This window comes from Sceloporus occidentalis, unplaced genomic scaffold (assembly GCF_023333645.1).
Source record: "Sceloporus occidentalis isolate IW3139 unplaced genomic scaffold, rSceOcc1.0.p SCAF_5, whole genome shotgun sequence".
NCBI classification, from domain to species: Eukaryota; Metazoa; Chordata; class Lepidosauria; order Squamata; family Phrynosomatidae; genus Sceloporus; species Sceloporus occidentalis.
In genome coordinates this window covers 183,781,109-183,801,303 of record NW_028316985.1, presented here as the reverse complement: position 1 = coordinate 183,801,303, position 20,195 = coordinate 183,781,109, and the positions used below count along the sequence as shown (strand labels likewise).

The 20,195-nt window shown below is 47.5% G+C and overlaps 1 protein-coding gene across 3 annotated transcripts in view; it reads left to right on the top strand.

The window, feature by feature from the left end:
• The first annotated feature begins 1,054 nt into the window (after positions 1 to 1,054).
• Positions 1,055 to 20,195, top strand: part of DDRGK1 (DDRGK domain containing 1) — a 45,077-nt gene continuing 25,936 nt past the window's right edge. The window contains exons 1-2 of one of the 3 annotated variants that reach the window (XM_089526384.1): positions 1,055 to 1,367; positions 15,321 to 15,476. In XM_089526384.1, the coding sequence (XP_089382510.1) occupies positions 1,271 to 1,367; positions 15,321 to 15,476 (253 nt within the window). In that variant the 5' untranslated portion in view covers positions 1,055 to 1,270. Of the gene's footprint in view, positions 1,368 to 7,797; positions 7,858 to 15,320; positions 15,477 to 20,195 lie in introns of those variants that run through there. The other 2 variants (XM_089526383.1, XM_089526385.1) reach the window with 2 other exon arrangements.

The following is a 20,195-nucleotide window of genomic DNA, read 5'->3' as shown; positions in this document are numbered from 1 at the left end:
GTGAGTGATTTAGACTTCTCTCTCAAAGAGCTCTGTTGCTAAAACAAACTACAAATCCCAGAATTCCATAGTCTTGAGCCAGATAGAGTTAAAGCGGTGCCAAACCAGGTTATATCTCCAGTGTGGATGCAGCCTAGGTATGCATTTTGACCCCACTTTAACTGCCCTGGCTCCACCGTAGCCTAGTGAATCCTGGGATTTGTAGTTTGGTAAGAACTAGGCACCAGGCCTCTTTGGCAAGGAAGGCCAAAGCCTTTGTCAAACTACAAATCCCAGGATCCCACACAGGACTTAAAAAAGTGAGAGTCAGCAGCTACAAGGATTCAATACTATTTGCCACAGCCCTGCAGGCAGTAGATTAGGCAGCCCCTCGAATGAGCAAGGGCCCTAAATAAAGCCATATAGCTTTGGAAATATCAAGACGTTTTGCCATAAATACTTTAAAGAGAGTAAATGTTTCTCCCTCATAAAAAACTGCGTCTTCTTTTAACGGGCAAAGGCCTTAAAAACAATATTTTTCCAAACAGGCACGCTATTAGATAGCCATATTGCAAGGCCCTCCTTGGTTGCTAGGCTACCGCCCAAAAGGACCGCACCATGGCTCCGCCTTCTCCGTACTGTAGATTTGGTGACGCCTGCAAAGAAGTGGGCGCGGCTAACTTTCCTCTCGCTCTGGATTGGTCGGCTCTATCATGAAGCGCTAGGAGTAGGGGGCGTGGCTAATATTCCTGCCGCTCAGGATTGGTCGAGTCAACCAAGAAAGGGAGGGGCTCGGGCTCGGGGGCGTGGCTAACTTGCTAAAATAAAGGGGCGTGGCTAAATTTCCTGTCGCTCAGGATTGGTCTCGTCAATCCTGGAGGGAGGCGTGGCTACCTCGGGATTGGTCGCGTCAATCATGAAGAGAAGCTAAGGCGAGGGGGCGTGGTTAGATTTCTTGTCGCCCAGGATTGGTCGTGTCAACCAGGAAGGGAGGCGAAAGTCGCTATTGGCGCAGTTAAGGGAGGAGCTAAGATGAGGGGGCGCGGCTAACGTGTCTGCCGCTCAGGGTTGGTCGCGTCAATCACGAAGAGAAACTAAGGCGAGGGGGCGTGGCCAACTTTGGAAGGGAGACTAAAGCGAGGGGCGTGGCTACCTTTTCTGTCGCTCTGGATAGGTCGGATCAAGTATGAAGGGGTGGGGTTACGGCGAGAGGCGTGACTAACTTCCCTGTCGCTCACGTTAGGTCGCGTCACCACAGGCTTAGGCGACAGGGGGCGTGGCTTGAGGTCACATGGTGAAGATGGACCCCGTGCTGTACGTCGTGGCGGCGGCGCTCTTGGCGGCGCTCCTGATTTTCGTCAGTCGCGTCAGAGGACAGGCGCGGGCGGGTAATGATGACGTAGAAGGGGGCCAACGCTAAGTGGGCTACTCACTTCTCTTTGGGGGGAGACAGGGAGAAGGGCCTGTGGCTGCTCCAGAACCTATTTGTTGTCTTTTAGTGTGGCCTCCCTCAAGATGTGGGCCTTCTAACAGACTGTGTTTGGAATTGCCAAGCAGGAGTGCCTCTGAGCACATGCAGAGTGCCTTCCCACAGTGTATGGAAAGCCAATGGGAAAGGCACTCTGTAAATGGACTAGTGGATTATTATGTACCTTTAGATATCTGTATGCGTGAGACATAGTGGTTTTGAGCCCTGGACTACGACTCTGGAGGCCAGGGTTCGATTCCCAGCTCGTCTGTGGAAACCCACTGGGTGACCCTTGGGCAAGTCACACTCTCTCAGCCTCAGAGGAAGGCAGTGGCAAACCTCCTCTGAGGAAATCTTGCCTGCAATAAGGTCGTCATAAGTCGGGAGATAATAGCTGTGTGTGTAATTATAATATGTGTATCTGTGTTATATAATATACAATGTTTAATATATATATATATATATATAATCACACATAAACACATATATGCTTATATATATATGTATATGTGTGTGTGTGTATAATTATATATATAATCATATATAAATACATTTATTTATTTATTTGTAGCCTGCTCTTTTCCCAGGACTGGGACTCAAAGCGGCTATATATGTGTGTGTGTGTGTGTGTGTGTGTGTGTATATATATATATATATATGTATAATCACACTCACATAAACACATATATATATATTATCATTAACTTTATAAAGTGTGGAAAGTTTACAGAGCGCTGTACATAGAACAGAATAAAATAAAATGGACCTGCTGCAAGTGGCGTATATTCTAGAAAATAGAATATAACACAAAATCGAAACACAATGTCATTCAACAAAATATGCAAACAACAGATTAAAAGAAACATCAAATAACAACCAAGTGATGTCTGGGAATATATGTGTGTGCGTGTGTTTTATTTCCTCAACCATTTCTCACTTTATTGACCTTTATTGAAAATCCATGTGCCAATCAATATACATAAGAACTAGCCCTGCCAATATTACTATTGAGATTGCTAGGGATGGGAACTGAACAGTAAAATGTCAATGTATAATAAAATAGTGACATGCCATTGATTGAGCCCCTATGATGTCTTATTCTGCATCTCTCACTATCAATAGGAATTACTGCATATATGTGTTTATATGAGTGTGATTATACACACACACACACACATGAATGTGAGAGCCAGCGCAGTGTAAGGGCTTGCGCTTTGGACTGTTTGTCCGAATCCCTGCTCAACCGCAGAAACCCGCTTCATGACTTTGGGTGAGTCAGGCACTTTCAGCCCCCCAAAACCTGCAATAAGGTTGCCTTAAGTTGGAAACGACCTGAAGGCACACAGGAACAACCATATTAAACACACACACAGTTGGCCCTTTGTATCCACAGATTCAGCCATCCGCGCCTTTAAAATTCAGTACTCAAAAACAATACAAATTCCAAGGGCCCACTGTATGTATGATGATGTTGTGTGCCTTCAGGTTGTTTCCAACTTACTGTGATCCTAACATGAGGTTTTCTTGGCAAGATTTGTTCAGAGACAGTTTGCCATTGCCTTCTTTGAGGCTGAGAGTATGTGACTTGCCTATGGTCACCCAATGAGTTTCATTGCCAAGCTGGGAATCGAACCCTGGTCTCCAGAGTTGAAGGCCACCACTTGAGCTACATACTATGCCATGCTGTGTATGTGTGTGTCATATATACATGTGTGTGTGTATGTTTTATATTATTAGAATTTAAGGATATAGCTGTGTTAGTCTGTAGAATCAATACGCAGAGAGATCTTGTAGCACCTTTGAGACTCATTGAAAGAAAGAAGTTGGCAGCATGAGCTTTCATAGGCTTCAGTCTACTTCCTCAGATGCATTTTAGACACATATTCCTTTTATATTATTAGTTTTGATACAATGTCAGAGACTCCAAACCTGTCAAGCAGCCTTCTCCCACCTAGTGCTGTCCAGATGAATTATGGACTACCATTTCCTGAAGCCAATTTTTCAGTGGGCAAGGACTGTTTTTGCTCTTTGAAACCTATTATAATAACGGAGTGCCTCTGAGCCTGTGCAGAATGCTTTCCTAAGGAATCTGCCTCAGTCTTGCCCTCCTACACTGAGAGGCAACACAAGGCTTCAGGGAGTCCCACCTAAGGCTTGTAATTACGAATACTGCATGTAGGTACAAAGCATATGCTCAGCCACTGTGCGGCGGCAGTCACTTTTCACAACAGGACTGCTTTCACATTTGATGCTTAGCAGCCTGGATGATACTGATTAATAATAATGATGATGATGATTTATTTATATCACGTAGAATCTGAGCAGGTTACAGCAATAAAAAGTACAATATAATTCAATACAAATCAACAAAAATCAAAAGAAAAAATGCTTGCCTCCCCCCCCCAAAAAAAAATCAACTTTAAAGGGGGTGGGAATAGTATATACCAATTTTATGTAGGATGTCTTTCTTCTAAATACCTTGGAGACACCAGATGCTGCCTGATCTTGGCAGCCAAGAAGGGTCAGCCTTGGTTGAGGGTGGCCAGATGTCCTAACCGCAGAGGCACTGCATACTGTAGGACATTCAAGGAAAATGGAGGATATTCCCAAGCAACAGCTAAAAACACTAATCATATAAATGGAAATTCATGCTTCTTAGTCATGCTAAGAAGGGCATTTTGAAATTACTCCTGGAAAAGGAGGATATCTGGCCATCCTGGCCCCGGTTAGCATTTGGACGGAAGATCACCATGTGCTGTAGGCAGTTGCAGAGGCTTCTGATTATTCCTAGACTAAGAAAACCATACGAAATTTATAGGGTCACCATAAATTAATAGGGGACCTGAGCGTATAGATTCACGGATCATGGGGTTGGGGTAGTCACAGCCAGGACTTCACATGTCTTACAAGAGCAAGAGTGAAAGAAAAGGAAACGTGTGTGTGTGTGTGTGTGTCCTAAAACTTGTAATTGCACATTTTTGAACATTTGAATGGAGAGGTTCTCTTAACCTGCCTCAAGCTGTGAGATAGGTGGGTAAGAAATAAAATAATAATAATTATTATTATCTTAACCTGTGCAGGGCTTTGTCAGTTTTCAACTTGAACTTACCCAGAATATCTGTTGTCACCACCTCCTATACAGTATTTTTATTTCAGGGAGTATAGTAGCCTCTTGGGCTTAAAAGCACAAAGTGACTGTTGTTGCATGAAACATCTCGGTCTCTTGTTTCATTCTTGTTGCCCTGGGTGTGTTCCCATGAGGAATGTGGTTAATTTATATTAAAGGAATTCTGATTGTAAGCCTAAACGTCGATGCTGCGGGTGTTTCCTAGCTCCGAAAAAGGGCATTAATAAGTAGCAAGCATCTGCCTGGCCACCTTTAGGGTGATCCTATATGTTTTATTGTCTGTTTTTGATTATATATGTTTGATGTTCCACCCTTTAGTAGAAAAGGAGTTATAAATAAATATTAGCATTATTATTGTTGTCATCATCATCATCATCCTGCATGAGCATTTTCATCTTGGATCATGGACTCCTGCCACAATGAAATTGAGTTAGATGGCAGGCGCAAGAATGCAGTACAGTTATCCCTCCCCATTTGCGGCTTTGACTTTTGCGGCTTTGATTAATACATTCTCTCTAGGAATCTCTAGGTCCTCCAACAGGACTCTGTTGTCAACATCTGCCAAAAGACACACTGGAGGACCTAGAAAGAGAGAACCCTTCTCTAGGCATTTGTAGGCCCTCCAGTGCAATGTCATGGACTCATGGCCAACTTCTGGGAAATCTTGACCATAGAATTTTCCTGGAGGACCTAGAGATTCCTAGAGATTTGCTCTCTCTCTCAAAAATAATGGTGGTTTTTTATTTGAGGTTTTTCCACATTTGCAGGGGTCCTGTGTCTTCATCCCACTGAATGTGAAGGGTCCACTGTATTGGGATTCTGTGCTTCATATAAATGGGACACCGAATACAGAAGGGCACATCTGGCCCTCTTTGTGGGCCTTACCATACGTTGAACATTTGTTTTTCTTGCTTTGCGTTGTCCACAACTGAACATTGATTAAATCTTTCTCTCCAACCATTCTGTCACATGTCAGTCTTAACATTTTACAAGCCAAGAACATCTGAGCTGTGCTAGTATTTAAACTAGAGGAACTGCAGGTCTCCCAGGATGTGGTACGGACGGTGCAGAATTAGATTGCTTTTAGACATACTTGCACAATGTAGTGTGTCTCAAACACTCTTGTGCATCTCTTCCTTCTCCACTTTGAATTATAAAGTTGGAAGGAACCCCCAACCATTTGTTCTAACTGCCTGCCTGGGCCGGAAACCTTGAAAGAGGTCTGCATTTACCGGTTCCCCCAAGTTTTTTTACATGCCCCCCCCTTAAAAAAGTATTCTGTGAGGATAAAATTTTGCCTTAAAAAGGGAAAAGGGTATGACCACTACCACCCTTCTTTGGTTTACCACTGAATTTACAAAAGAATTCCATGAAATTCAAAAAGGCAGGATATAAATCCTTTAAATACATACATACATACAGTATTAGAGACAGCTTGCCTGCATGTTATACAAAGTGGACAGAGGCTTCATCTGCACTGCAGAAATAATCCAGATAGCCACCACTTTTAACTGTCATGGCTCAGTGCTAGGAAATTCTGGAAACCAGTTTTGTGAGATATTTAGCCTTCTCTGTCAAAGACCTCTGGTGCCTCAACAAACAACAGTCCCCAGAATTTGATAACATTAAGCCATGGCAGTTAAAGTACAGTCAGCCCTTCTCATACACTGATTTTTTTATACATGGATTCAAGCATCCACGGTTTGAAAATGTTCAAAAAAAAGTATAAATTTCAAATATCAAACTCTGACTTTCCATTTTTTATACGGGACACCATTTTGCTATGTCATTACATTTAATGGGACTCAAGCATCCATGGATTTTGTTATCCACAGAGGATCTTGGAACCAAACCCCAGTGTATAACTAAGGTCCACTGTAGTGTCAACCTGGTTTGTTTATGTATTGTGGATGCAACCAGAATGTAGGCAAGTAGTTCCACAGTATGCTAGCAATGTATGTGGTGCAGTGGCATCACTAGGCTTGGTGTTCGGTGTGAGGTGGTGGGAACAGTAGCAGTGGACATGCCCCCCAGACCCAGAAAGATCTGGGCATCTGGTTGGGCAGGCAAGCCGGGTAGCTGACCGCTCCGGCCCTCCCTTGCTTTTTCGATTTAAGCATCTGCAGACGGCAAGCCCCATTGTCCCGAATGGCAGCATGTTAATGCATCTAGAGTAGTGGCTGCTTGCACGTTGTGGTGCCATTAGGGACAACAGGATTTGAGATCCTGTGTGTTTTTCATATTCACAGGGGGGCCCATAATGGATCCTCCACGGATAGGAAGGTCCGATGGTATAAAAATAAATCTATGCTTCTTAGTCGTGTTCAAAACGGAAGACATTTAGAAAATCCCCTGGACAGAAGGTTGAAATGTAGGGCACATCCTGGAAAAGGAAGGTGTCTGGTCACCCTGTCTTTGCCTTATCCATGGACTGCCTCCGCCCCCCCCCCACCCCCACTTTGTTTCACCTGCCTGCCCAGCCAGACCAGAATGTCCTGGGCAGCTGGATGGGTGGGTGACACAGCAGACTGTCCTTGCCCTCCTTTCCCTGCTGCTGCCCTGCCCACCCACCCACCTGGACCCTGAAAAGCAAGACGGTGGGAAGGAAGGGCAGTGCTCTGTGATGGTGGCATCCTCCCCGTCTTTGCTGAGAAGACCTGCCTAGCAGAGGGGAGGGATTGAGATGGGCTCCCAAGCTGTCACCCAGTGCACTCTGCATCCCTTGCACCCCCTTAGTGACGCCCCTGGTGTGGTGGATGACTTTCTATCATCTATTGGTGTCATTTATTGGCACCGCTTTGTTTAAATGGGGCTGGCATGGGGCAGTGAGAGCAAGAGGCACCAGCCCTTGGTCATCCTATTTAATTTGCCTTTTTACTGAGTCCATAGACTGAATATGCCAACTGCAATTAGTCTGCCGTGCAGCAGCTTTTTCTCTAGTTGAGCCATCTGTTCTGCTGTCATGAGAGATTTTGAAGTTGTGGTGTAGTGGGAAAGCGATTTTGTTTTAATTTATATTTTTGCAATATCCTCATTTCTTATTGTTACGAGTTTGGGGTATACTTGAGTGAGGGTAGTTAATAGTCCCGTGGACATCTGCAGAATTGTGTCTGTACAAACTCACAACCCAGTGTCTGGAAGCTAAGGATTAGAAAATAGTTTTCTCCGAGAGCAACTCATTTGAAAGTGAAAGGCTTAGAAAAGAAAGTGGTCCTATTAACTCCCAAGCAAGGGGAATTGGGTGCACTGAATAGCAGGATGAGTATTGTACCATCGTTATTTGGTAAATTTATATGCAGTGCATTGAGACCCATTTAGCAGCAGAGAAGGGGCCGAGCATCCTGATCTTGGGTGGCTCCGCCCGCTTGGCTCCTGGTAGGCAGGTAGGGAACAAAAGAGACAAAAGGTATGACTGGGGCCCTGGCCCCCCGCCCTTGCGGGCGGAGCTACCCAGGAACCCCAGTCTTCTTCCTGCCTCGCACCTGGTAGGACGTTTGTTTTTTTCCCATCCATCTCCAGAAGCTCATCGCTAGCTCCCTGTACTCGCCTGGCTCCCTTTTCTCTTCTCTCTCCTCTTGTCCCTTAGCTCTCTCTTAACCTAAAAAAAAAAAAAAAGCCTTTTCCCCTACTGCTGCCTTTGCCCTTGCCGCCTCCCCTCCCCCCCCCTTGACGGACATGGCGGCCGACAGGGAGACCAGAGCCACAGGAGAGCTTGCTTCCACTTTGCCCGGGCCAGCCCCGGCTTTGCCGGCTGCTCGCCGAGCGGCATCTCCAGCGGCGCCCCTGGACGTGGAAGCGCGCCCGCAGCGGCCGGAGGAAGCCCTCCCTTCCGCTGCAGGCTCAAGGGACTCCCAGACGACCCATGGCTGGTCTGAAGAGGGAGAGCCCTCTCTTAACAACACCGGCGAGGAGGACGTGAGTAACTCCCCCCCGCCGCCACAGTTGGTGAGGTGGTTCAGGGCCTTCCTCGACCAGGAAGCTTCCTCCTCCACCGGGGCAGCCCAGGGAGGGAGCGAAGGCGCCGGCCTGCACACCCGCGAGCCCAGCGCGGCGCCTTGGGGGGCCGCTACATTCCCGGGCCGCGGGCCGCTATTGATGTGGCCGGGTTCCATGCTCCCTCAGCCCTTCTTCCCCAGCGACTCCCTTCCGGGGGGGGTGGGGGATGATCCCGGGCTTACCCCAGGCCATCGCCGACCAGGCAGCCCATGGCGGGCGCCATCTTGGCTGGGCGGCGCTCCGCCCACTTCCGGACGACCCGGAAGTACCCCAGCGGCGCCATGCGGCCGCTCATGGGCGCCGCCATCTTGGCCATGCGGCAAACCATGGGCGCCGCCATCTTGGCCACGCAGACGCCCATGGGCGCCACCATCTTGGGCGGCCAGAAGCCAATGCCCACAGTCACCCCACCCGCGCGGCGCCGGGATCAGGCGCCACCGCGCCGACAAGGGTTTGCTCCGGGGGGATAGGGGAGGTCCCCGCCACAAACAGCCAGCCCCAGGCCAGGGAGGGACAGGGACACAAGGCTCCCAGAAAACGGGGGGCCCCGGCCAGAGGCACACCCTCCCCCAGCCAGACTCCTTTAAGCCACTCAGGGGCCACTGACTCAGAAGGGGAGGATGAAGGGTCTTCAGGCTCCTCCTCGGGTTCGGAGCGCTCTTTCCTCCCTCCAGCCAAGCGCACCCGACACGACAGGGCCCCTAGTCGTAAGCGGCCTCGCGCTGCACTGTCCTCCGAGGACGAAATCTCGGAGGACACTCACAACCTCTCAGCCTCTGAGGCAGAGGAGGGCGAGCTGTCACATGATGAAGGGGACACCAAGTTAGACCCCCAATTGTCCTCTCGTCTGTTTAAACAGGAGGACTATGCGCCACTGATAAAAAAGACAACCAAAACCTTAGGCCTTACCACTCCTACAGACCAGGCCACCCCTTCCCCAGATTCAGACCTCCCTAAAATGAGCGAGGATTTGTTCCCAGTGCCGATCTCCCCAGTCCAACAAATCCCATGCCCACTCAACATCATGCAGATTATTAGAGACGAATGGGCAAAACCAGCCTCGGCCAAATCCAACCACGGCATTACCCGCAAGTACTATGTACTTCAGCCAGCCGTCATGGACAGGCTCAGGGTCCCATCCGTGGATGCCCCTGTGTCGGCGCTCGTCTCATCAGCGGTGTTCAGCAGGGATGGTGAGGACACCCTCAGAAACCCAGAGGACCGTAGGGCCGAAGGAGCACTCAAAAAGGCCCACGAGGCCCTGTCCATTGCCATTAGGGCTGCGACCACCGTCTCAATGGTGATGCGAGCCAGCCTCCAGTGGTCCCGGCAACTCCTGGACATTCTACCCAACCCAGATACCAGGGTCAAACAAACCGTTAACAAAATTGCCAGGGCGGCAGCCTTCGCGGCCGACGGCACCCTCGACACCATCCAGCAGTGCGCTAGAGCCCAGGCAGCGGCCGTCGCAGTCCGCAGGCAGTTCTGGCTTAAGAGCTGGAATGTGGATTCAAAATCCAAGCAGAACTTAGCTTTCACCCCTTTCCTCGGTTCCAAGTTGTTCGGGGAATCCTTGGAACCGGTGCTAGTAGAAGGCAAGGACAAGAAAAAAGCCCTTCCCACCTCCAGAAAAAGGGACGATAAGAGGCAATACAAAAGCCGCTCTTCCTTTCGCTCCCAACCCTCCTACCCCTCTTCCTCCAACTCCTTTCGAGCCAGGGAGTCCAGACCCAACAGATCAAATTGGGGAGATTCTAGGTCTAACAAACAGACAAAACCATCTTTCTCCTCCAAGGAGGGAGCGGGATCCAAGCAGCCCCGCAAGAATAACCCCCAATGACGGCGCCCCCCCAGTAGGGGGCAGGCTGCAGGGGTTCAGCCACATCTAGGAGACATCCACCTCGGACAAATGGGTCCTGGATACCATTCGACAGGGCTACAGGATAACGTTCCACCGTACGCCCCCAGACAAGTTTATACCATCTCCCAGATCAGCCGATCCCAACAAGCACCACCTCCTGCTGGAGGCCATCAAGCGCCTGCTAGACATCAAGGCCATCGAACCCGTCCCAAGACAAGAGAGGGGACTAGGTTGCTATTCCACCTTCTTCCTGGTTCCCAAGAAAAACGGTGCCTGGAGAGCCATCCTGAATCTCAGGGGGGTCAACCGATTCGTCCTGAAGAAAAAGTTCAGAATGGAGACGCTCAAGTCCATCCTAGACGGTCTCCAACCAGGAGACTTTCTCTCGTCACTGGACCTTCAAGATGCTTACCTACACATTTTGGTGCACCCTTCCTCAAGAAGATTCCTCAGGTTCAGATATGGCAAACGTCATTATCAGTACAGAGCTCTCCCCTTTGGGCTAGCCTCTTCCCCCAGGGTGTTCACCAAAATCATGGTGGCGCTGGTTGCCAAGTGGAGGAACCAGCGATTACACGTCTATCCCTACCTCGACGACCTTCTGATCCGGTCGTCCTCCAGGCGACAGGGGACTCAAGACATCACCTGCATTCTCAGGTCTCTGCAGGATCATGGGTTTCTCCTCAACCTAGAGAAGAGCTCGCTGCTCCCAAACCAACAGATCCACCATCTGGGTGCCATAATAGACACCCAGGCAGGGACGGTACGCCTACCTCCAGACCGGATCCAGTCCATTCAGGAGGCCATCTCAAAGGCCCTGACCTCCAGGCGCCCCAGCTTCCAGCTCTTAGCTCGCCTCCAGGGTCTCATGATAGCAGCTATCCAGTGCCTTCCCTGGGCGAGATTCCACTCCAGACCTCTGCAATGGCTCCTTCTGCCACACCAACGGGCCATTGCCCTCAAAAGACACAAGACGATACAGCTCTCCAGCGAAGCAAGGGAGTCGTTTCGCTGGTGGATGTCCGATGCAATTCACCAAGGCCGCCTAATTTGGGGGGCCCCGAGTGTCCAAATCACCACGGATGCCAGCCTTCGGGGCTGGGGAGCGGTTTGTGGAACCCAGCTGGCCCAGGGCAAGTGGACTCCGGAAGAACTAACACACAGCATCAACTGGCTGGAGCTCCGAGCAATTCACTGCGCTCTCCTCGCCTTCAAGCGGACGATCCGTCAGAGGTCAGTCCTGATCAGAACCGACAACACCACGGCCAAGGCTCATGTCAACCGACAAGGGGGAACCAGATCCAGGGCTCTGATGAACGAGGCTCAATCCCTTCTAACATGGGCAGAGTCCAATCTCATAGCCTTGGAGGCAGAATACCTTCAAGGATCCCTAAACTCAAAAGCCGACTGGCTGAGCAGAACAGACATAGATCAAGGAGAGTGGAGCCTCCATCCTCAGACCTTCCAGATCATCGTCAACAGACTCGGCCAGCCCATCCTAGACCTGTTCGCCTCCCCCGCCAATGCCAAGACACCCAGGTTCCTCTCCAGATTCCTAACGGAAGGGGCCGAGGGAATGGACGCCCTCAACTACCCCTGGCCACAGGGCCTCCTCTATGCATTTCCCCCGACTCCACTTCTCACAAAACTCCTGGCCAGGATACGCAGGTCCAAATCGCAAGTTATCCTGGTAGCTCCAGCGTGGCCGCGGCGACCCTGGTTCTCAGAGATCCTCGCCATGGCGTCGCAAGGCTTCGCCCTTCCACTCAGGAGGGACCTCCTCGCTCAAGGACAGATCCATCATCCAGACCCAGCCTGGCTACGGCTTCACGCCTGGAAATTGAACGCCACATGCTAAGTGGCTACGGATACTCCCCAGAAGTGGTTGACTCCATCCTCGCATCGAGACGCCAATCTACGAATAGGATCTACGAATACACCTTCAGGTCGTTCAGGAGGTGGTGCAAGCGCAAGAACAAAGACTTCATCAAGGTTTCTGTTCCGACGGTGCTCCAGTTCTTACAAGAAGGCTTTCTCCAGGGCCTGCGGCCCAACACTATCAAGAGGCAACTGCCAGCCATCACCTCCATCCTGCCCCATAAGGCGGCGGCCAGGATATCCCAGCACCCCCATGTCCGTAGATTGCTAAGGGGGGTCGCCAACAAGGCGCCCCCAACCAAACATAGGTTTCCGTCATGGGACCTCCACCAAGTCCTAAAGGCCTTGACCATCTCGCCTTTCGAGCCGATTAGGGAAGTAGCTCTCAAGTTCCTGACCTTCAAGACGCTGATGCTGACAGCACTGGCTTCGGCGAGGCGTGTGTCCGAGATCGGCCCTCTCTCCGTCCGCAAGGAACTGCTAATCATCAGGCCAGACTCCGTTCTCCTGAGACCGGATCCAACTTTTATCCCTAAAGTCAACTCCGTCTTCCACACCACTCAGGACATCGTCCTCCCCTCCTTCTGTCCTCGACCTACAACCGACTTGGAGAAGTGTTGGCATACTCTAGATGTTCGCAGAGCCATAAAAGTTTACCTCAAGAGAACGGCCACATTTCGAAAGTCTGAGGCGCTATTCGTCTCCTTTCGACCTAGCTCTAAGGGCAAAAAAGTGTCGGTGTCTACCTTGGCAAGGTGGATCAAGCAGTGCATAGTCCAGTGCTACAGGTCACTCAACCTACAGCCGCCGGGGGACATCACCGCTCACTCGACAAGGAGCGCAGCTACTTCAGCGGCCCTGTCCACCAACGCTCCGCTGGCTGAGATTTGCAGGGCAGCCACTTGGAAGTCCCCGTCTACCTTCACCAGACATTATAAGCTCGATCTCTTCCAATCGGCAGAGGCGGCCTTTGGCCGGAGGGTGTTACAACAAATAGTGTCAGATCCGCCCTCCGCGCCAGCCAGCCCTCCCTAGTATCTGGTCAGCTTTTTTATATCCCAAGATCAGGATGCTCGGCCCCTTCTCTGCTGCTAAATGGAACGTTGGACTTACCTGAGAGACGTCCCTTTACAGCAGAGAAGGTCCGAGCATCCTCCCCACCCTATCTGCCTACTGGCGCGGGTGGGCGGGAGACAAGTTTCTCTAGACTGCATTCATCCTAGGGTGCGTTCGGCTTAAAATCGACTGGGGTTCCTGGGTAGCTCCGCCCGCAAGGGCGGGGGGCCAGGGCCCCGGTCATGCCTTTTGTCTCTTTTGTTCCCTACCTGCCTACCAGGAGCCAAGTGGGCGGAGCCACCCAAGATCAGGATGCTCGGACCTTCTCTGCTGTAAAGGGACGTCTCTCAGGTAAGTCCAACGTTCCATTTTACATTGTTTTGTGCTGGTTTTGAGAATGGTTAGCATTTGAATAGCCCTTTAGATAAATATGGTACCTGGAAAAAGGGCAAAATACAAAAAGTGGTTCATTTTTTCCATGGTTTTGGACATGTTGCAATAAAATAAAATAACTTGGTCCCTTGAGGTAGGTTGTGTTATCCCACCTCCGGTGAAAAGCTGCTCCAGCAGTGTGTTGAAGACTATTTTACATATATTATCCCAGTAATTAGGCTTCAAAGTATTGATGTTAATTTTCAGTGTCCTGAATTTCATGTATTCTGAATTTCTGAAAGACTAGAATTGTGGAGATATATTTCAAGTCCTTGGCTTTGTTTAAAAAAGCACCACTAGGAAAGATCTGCCGTAACAGCTCCCCATTTATTTTGCCTTCTGCAGAGACATAGGTAGTAGGAGGTGAAATCCAGTTGTGAAAGGCAGTGCCATTTTAGTTTCTGTTGAGTATGTGCCATTCTTTTATTGTGCTTTTAAAGCTTCGGTCTACAGTGGGCCCTTGGTATCCTCTGGTGTTTCATTCCAGGATACATACACACACACTGTGGATACCAAAATCCGTGGAAGCTCAAGTCCATTAAAAACAGTGGCATAGTAAAATTGTGTCCCTTATATAAAATGGCAATATTGAGGTTTGCTTGAATCCATGGATAAAAAATCTGCCAATATGGAAGGAGCTCTCTTCTGAGTAAACGTGTATCTCTTGTCTAAGCATTATGCCCTTATCCTATCCTATCCCCCACTTTTCCCCCAAAGTTCAGACTCAAGGCAGGCTTTCAGAATAAAAAGAATTCCATGTGTGTGTGCTTTTTAAAATACATGAAGAAGAAGAAAAAATACCAAAAGTTGTGATTTAAATCATGTTAAACTGTCTACACAATCAAAATTGTTTATAACATGGACTTAAATGGGAAGAATAAAAGCAGCATAGCACGCTGGGGAGCCCTCATTTTAGGGCTAATTTTAAAATGCAGGATATCCTCTGGAGCCACCAGTGAGAATTTTGCTTCATGAGTAGTAGTAGCTAAAATAACAAAAAGTGAAAATAATGCAGTGGTCCCTCCACATTCGCTGGGGTTAGGGATGAAGGACCCTCGTGAATGTGGGAAAACAGTAAAAAATATATTTTAAAAACACTGTTGTTTTTACTTAAGAGAACACTTCTCTAGGGATCTCCAGGTCCTCCAGTGCACTCCATGGTCAACATCTGCCAAAAGTTGATCATAGAATGATGCTGGAGGATCTACAGATGCCTAGAAAAATGTTTTCTCTAGGGTCTTCTGGCACAACTCTATGCTCAACTTCTGGCAGAGTTGCGCTGGAGGACCTAGAGATTCCTAGAGAGAACATAATAATCAAAACCTCAAATAATCAAATCCACAAAAGTCAAAGCTGAAAACAGCTTTTAATATTTTGTATTTTAGTTTTCTTAGGTAAGCACTGACCTTAGCACCAGTTTTTATTTTCAGTGGTGCTATTTGTTGGGGGGGGGCGGGGTAACCTCCCAGGTGAAAAAACAAGCCAGGACTTGAGGTAGGTTAAAATATCTGTCTTTTCTCTAGATGATGAGCAGCACCAGCAGCAAGTGGTGGCCACTGCAGCAGCCAGGCCTCAGCCTTTCACTGCAGAGCGGGGAGATGGGATGCCCAGGCGCCGAAGGAACATGGGGAACCGGTTACTAGCTCAGAGACGGCAGCAAGCAGAGGATGCATTGGAAGGTAACCAGTGCAAACAGCTTCTCAAACATTAGTTTCACTTTGTGTGATTGTTCATTTATAGAATGTACATCCTGTCTTTTAGTATTCAAGAGGTCTTGGGACAGTAGTGAAAAACCATTAAATACGATAAAAATGCACTGTTAGATGCAGTACCAAATGGCAGTGAAATCACAGACAGAGCAGGGCCAGGTTGAATATCTCTGACCTGAAAAATCCAAAGTTCTCCAAAATCCAAAACTTTTTTCATGGGTGGCTGAGACAATGACACCTTTTCTTTCTGATAGTTCAGGGTACATAACGTTTATTTCATGCACAAAGTTATTTGAAATACTGTATAAAATTATCTTCAGGCTATGTGTATAAAGTTTATGTGAAACATAGGTCCAAACTCAGTGGAGAAATAATCCAGTTTGAGACTGCTTTTAACTGCCCTAACTCAGTGCTAGGGAATCCTGGGAATTGTCATTTATTGTGGCACCAGAGCACATGTATCACTGCACATGTATCAGACTGACTTGAGAGGTGCTTGTTGCAGCAATAGTCCAGTAGTTGAATTTGGGAAAGGCCAAGGCAGAGTGAAGGTGACCTCTTGTTGAAGCTTAAGGCCAACAAACACCCATCATCTTGAGAGCGGACAGCTCCAGCTCAAGATGCAGCCCTCAAAGCACAGGTTGTAAGGTGGAGAAACCAGGTGCTTTCATAAATCAGGGATGCTGGGTTATGTCAGTGCAGTTTGTGCCATGGTGGTCAAAAGCCTTGGAAATGCATATGCCTTCTTCATTCCTACCACACTGGCATCTGTACCAAGGATTAGCACACTAGTACTATGCTACATGTGGCTGCTGTAGAATAACATCTGAACCAGGCCTTGTAGTTGTACTGATGCTATACGTATTTGCCTTATACTGAGTCAGATCATTGGCCTGTTTAGTCCAGCATTGTCAGCTCTGCCTGGCAGGAGCAGGTCTCTGTGGTTTCAGGACATACGTTTTTTTTCCTGTCCCTACTTAGAGATCTTTGGCAGTCTCCCATCCAAGTACCCCTGTTAGTGAAGTAGATGTGTTCCTGAGTGTTGCTTCTATAACAGAAAATTTAATACCAGAGGCAGAAATAACAGAAATTACATAATAGGAGTAGATTCCTATACACACATGCCTGCGTGTATACACACACACACACACACACAACATAGTTGAGTACACTTTTTATTGAAAACTATATATGCTTATGTGAAATGAAACAATCAGATCTGATAAGCCTCGCATAAGTAAAGAAAAACACGTGAACCTTCTAGAAACCCATTAGCAAGTTTCTTTCAAAATGCATCCAAGGATGGTTCTTTTTTTCTATCCCAGATTTCACTTTTCTTATGTTCTCCAGTTCAGTAGCAAAATGGATCGAACTACTAAAAAAAACATGCTGGGGTGAGCTGGCAAGCAGGCTTGTTCGTTCTCCCCTTTTCTCTCTTTTGCTGTTTACATATGCTCAATAAGGGAGACAGTTGTTATTCATCTTCCAAGTTGAAGGCGATCACATCCATTCTTTTCCAGCTTAAGCTTTACTTCATTTTCCTTTTTTTTAACTTTAGATAATGCTGTTGCACCCTGATACTGGAAGTGTATGTTTCCCCAGCCCTCCTTTTCTATACTCACAATGCCAGTGCTGTTAAAAATATCCAGCTAGGCAGAGGACATGGAAGAAATAGGAATAAAATAATATGATCTTGCTTCTGAAATCAGACAACACTGCAAATGTTCAGTATACATACACCATTATTGGCTCTTGGATGTGTTTTCAACATCCCAATCCTTCTGATCAGTCCTATCAGTTTATCTATTGGTACAACTAGTAGGATCAGGGAGTCCAAAGCCCTGTTTTGTAACTCATACCACAGCCACCGCCATGTGGATCAGCATCTCCTGACTCCTGAAAGCTAAGAGGGCAGATGTTTCTAGGCCATGTTAAATGGTGGGTGGTGATATGCCTTTGATTGCATCCTTTTCTCACAATAAAACAATAATAATAATAATAATAATAATTATTATTATTATTATTATTATTATTATTATTATTTGTATACTGCCCTCTGGCAAACCAATCCGGGCGGTTAACAACAGTAAAATATACAATATGACAATTAAAAACCCTTTATCCCTCCCCCCTTAAGACAGTATTAAATAGTATAACATATTAAAAACACAATATCAAGCATAAAAACAGCAATTAAAACTAAAAACCCTGATATCCCTCTGTTGATCCTCAACCATCACTAAGATGGGGCCACGGGAGGAATGAGGGAATCAGGGAACCTGGGAACCTGGGCCGGGATGGTTAATCTGGAAAGGCCTGCCGGAAGAGATCCGTCTTGACCGCTTTTTTAAAGCTGTCTAATGATGTTATCTGACGGATCTCATTCGGCAGGTCGTTCCAGAGTTTGGGGGCGACAGCAGAGAACGCCCTCTGGGAGGTCGCTGCAAGCCTAGATTTTAGAGGCTGCAGTAAGTTCCTCCCAGAGGACCGGAGAGCGCGGGGAGGATTGTACGGGAGGAGGCGGTCCCTGAGATAGCTTGGACCCAAGCCATTTAGGGCTTTAAAGGTGATAACCAACACCTTGTACTGGGCCCGGAAGCTGATAGGCAGCCAGTGGAGGGACCTCAAAACCGGAGTAATGTGGTCCCTCCTAGATGTACCTGACACAAGCCTGGCTGCCATGTTTTGAACCAGCTGTAATTTCCGAGTCAAGCACAGGGGTAGCCCCATGTAGAGTGCATTACAGAGGTCAAGGCGTGAGGTTACCAGCGCGTGCACAACCGTCTCAAGATCCCTTACTTCCAGAAAAGGGCGCAGCTGGCGTATCAGCCGAAGCTGATAACAGGCACTCCTGACCGTCGCATTTACCTGATTTGTCATCAGGAGCGACGAGTCAAGGAGCACCCCCAGACTGCGAACACAGTCACTGGAGGAGAGTGTGACCCCATCCAGGACTGGAGTTGGTAATCACCCTTTCTTTCAAGAGACTATAGGTTAACCTATGAAGATCTGGCATGATCACATCTAATCTGGACCTTTCTCACAAACTCAGCTTCCCTCATAGCAATGCAGAGCTGAGGGGAAGAGCTTATCCTGTTCCTAACAGGGTTCTGAGGAAGCCTTTTGAATCTCTATGCATATGAAGTTTATTGTCGTGATTCAGGGCACTGACCTTTTAGCCCAGGCTGACTATTCTTTTTTCCCCAGAGATCCACCCAACTTTGCTACCTGCTGTTATTCTATGGAGGTGAACCTGGGGCTTTTTGCATGCTGTTTGTAACTGCTTGGGTGTGATCCCACAATATATCTGGGTTCCAGACTCTCTGTTTCAGGCCTTAAGTTAAACTGTGCCCCACATATGACCTGCAGAGTCTCTCCCATCAGGTGGTACTTTCTACCTGCTGAAACCAAGAACGTTTCTTTGCTGAGAAATAGGAAGTACATAATGAGCAAGCAACCCCTGGATGCCTTCCTTTTTGAAAGGGGGCTGCGTTTTTCCACTTTGAAAATTGTAGAACTTTTCTCTTTGTTCTGCCATAACAGTGCGCCGGCTGAATTCGTGATTACATTTAGTGGCGTGTAGATGAGAAATTGACAGCCATGAACTTTTCAACTTAGGGTGTATCTCTTTGAAGTGTGAAGGCATTTCAAAAAGAATGAAATCAGAAAAAAATGCTTTTGATGTTTTCAGGCCAGGCTGCTTATAATTTCTGTCAAATTACTAAACCCCCTTGAAGTAATCTCAAAGGCATGGTGCTGCTTGCATTGAATCTTCCAGTGCAGCAAAGAAGCACTGTGTGGGTGAACAAGTCACAGCTCCATTGGGCTTCAGATACTGATTGATTGACCAGTGAAGTATTGTCACTCAACTGCCACTTGAAATTGAAATAGTCAAATGCCCCAGAAACATCTTTGGATTGTATTCAGGTATTACATTAAACTGTAGTTTATTACACCATGACCTGTTACACTAACCTAAGATTAAGTGTAACTATAATGAATTTGGTGTAACTATAATTTAGTATAATCTCTGCTCCACTATCCTCTCTGGCTCATCTCCAAAAAGAATATTAGAGGTGTTTATTTTACCTTCCCCTTTACTGTGGTTTGTCATTGCATTTGAACTAGCTGGTAAGTTCTACCACTGATTTGTTCAGACTAGTTAACTTTAAACTGCTGCTCTGAAGCTGGCTTGTTTGGATAGTTAAAAGTAATGATAGTTCCCAGTAACAAAGTACACTGAGTTGAGAAGAGAAGCCAGTGCTTCTAATTGTCTCAGATCAAATCTGGAAGGGGAAAAATAATCAAGGAGGCAGATTCATACACATCGTGCAGATATACTGGTTTAGCATTATGTAAAGATGTGGTCTTTGATACGCTAAACATGGTTTAACGTAATCTAAGTATGAGGTCTTGATACCCTAAATTTAGGTTGTGTGATGGAGTCATTAATGCTAGCAGTGGCAGACTCTCAAACTCAGATCCTACAAAAGTTAGGAGCCACAAGAATATGGGCCTCATTGAGAAACAGGCACACACACTCACTCACACACATGGACAGACAAAGACACACACGATTTTAAATTGCACGTTGTTCTTGAATTGTAACTGCCAGCATCTCAGAATACAACCAGATTCAGAAAGAAGCGTGAAGTGACCATATTTCAGTTAGCTTTATTGGGGCAAAGT